Below are 1222 nucleotides of genomic sequence, written 5' to 3'. Positions count from 1 at the left end.
GTGAAAATGAAACTCCTCAAATGCATGAGGAAGGTATGAGACAAACTGAACAAGATGACTTTAGAGTGGGAACAGATCCACAAAATGCCAAGATAGATGACAAGGAGCATCCCCAAGTAACATTGGCCACCTGTAAGCCGGTTGCTACTGAAAGACCGAAGATAGAGCTCCCAAGTCACTGAATCAATGCTCAGATCCAGTACATGAGAGATCATGCCCTGATTGGAAAATTCATAGGATTATGGCCTACAGAGAAAGCACTGCATGGTTGGATCGCAGCTAAGTGGAAGCCGAAAGGACACATTACCCTGCAGTTGGGGCCTAAAGGCTTCTTCACAGCTATTTTTAACTGCTTAGAAGACCGAAACAGAGTCCTGGATGGAGGGCCCTATTTCTTCAATGCAGCAGGCCTGTATATGAGGGATTGGGTTGAGCGATTCAATATGGACAAAGAAGATCTTAGCTGGGCACCTGTCTGGATCCGTCTCTACTCCCTCCCTCTGGAGTACTGGGACGAAGATTCTTTACAAGACATTGGCAATGGTCTAGGTGAATTTATCAAAATCGCGGAGGAGACAAAACTTTGAAGATACACTTCCTATGCCCGAATCTGTGTTTATATGCATCTCAGCAAGGCACTTCCGGATGCGGTAAGTCTCTATCATGACGATGTTGAATGGGTTCAGTTAATAGATTATGAACATGTCTCGTTTCGATGTAGGAGATGCCATGCCCTTGGCCATCTGTTTCGTGACTGTCCTTTAAATCAGAAGCCCTCAGCCCCCTCAGCCTCTGATAAGCCTAATTCGGATGGCTTCACTAGAGTCACCAATCGCAGGAAAAACCACAAAAAACCTGCTTCAAACCCTAAGATGCCTCAAGCCAGTTCATCCAAGCCTTCCACGAGCAATAGTTTTGAAATGTTGGCCCGCCAGGATTTATATAACTCTGAAAACCCCGCTCCCTCAGAGGAGAGACCCAAGATGGAAACGCAATCTTCCCATATCGGTTCCAAGAAATCCCAAAAAGATAAACAATCCACAGATCTTTCCTCCTCTGCTCCTAGTAAAGTCCCAGCTTGGAACTCTCAGGGCATGGAGGTAGATAACATGCAGCCCGCTTCTACAACGGAAACAGAAACAACAGAAGGAATAAGTGATACCCAGCACATGGAAGAGGAACCTGAGAGCATAGATATTGGGGATCTGGATATTCTTGGACT

The 1222-nt window shown here is 45.8% G+C and overlaps 1 protein-coding gene across 1 annotated transcript; it reads left to right on the top strand.

The window, feature by feature from the left end:
* The first annotated feature begins 203 nt into the window (after positions 1-203).
* Positions 204-587, top strand: LOC149182760 (uncharacterized). Its single transcript, XM_089414665.1, has one exon. It carries the CDS (start codon positions 204-206, stop codon positions 585-587), a length of 384 nt encoding a protein of 127 aa, XP_089270791.1.
* The last annotated feature ends 635 nt before the right edge of the window (positions 588-1222 follow it).

This window comes from Pinus tabuliformis, chromosome 3_2 (assembly GCF_031772625.1).
Source record: "Pinus tabuliformis cultivar Carrire ecotype Pingquan chromosome 3_2, CPIR1, whole genome shotgun sequence".
NCBI lineage: Eukaryota > Viridiplantae > Streptophyta > Pinopsida > Pinales > Pinaceae > Pinus > Pinus tabuliformis.
The sequence above is the reverse complement of the archived record's forward strand: the minus strand, read 5'-3'. Positions and strand labels throughout refer to the sequence as shown.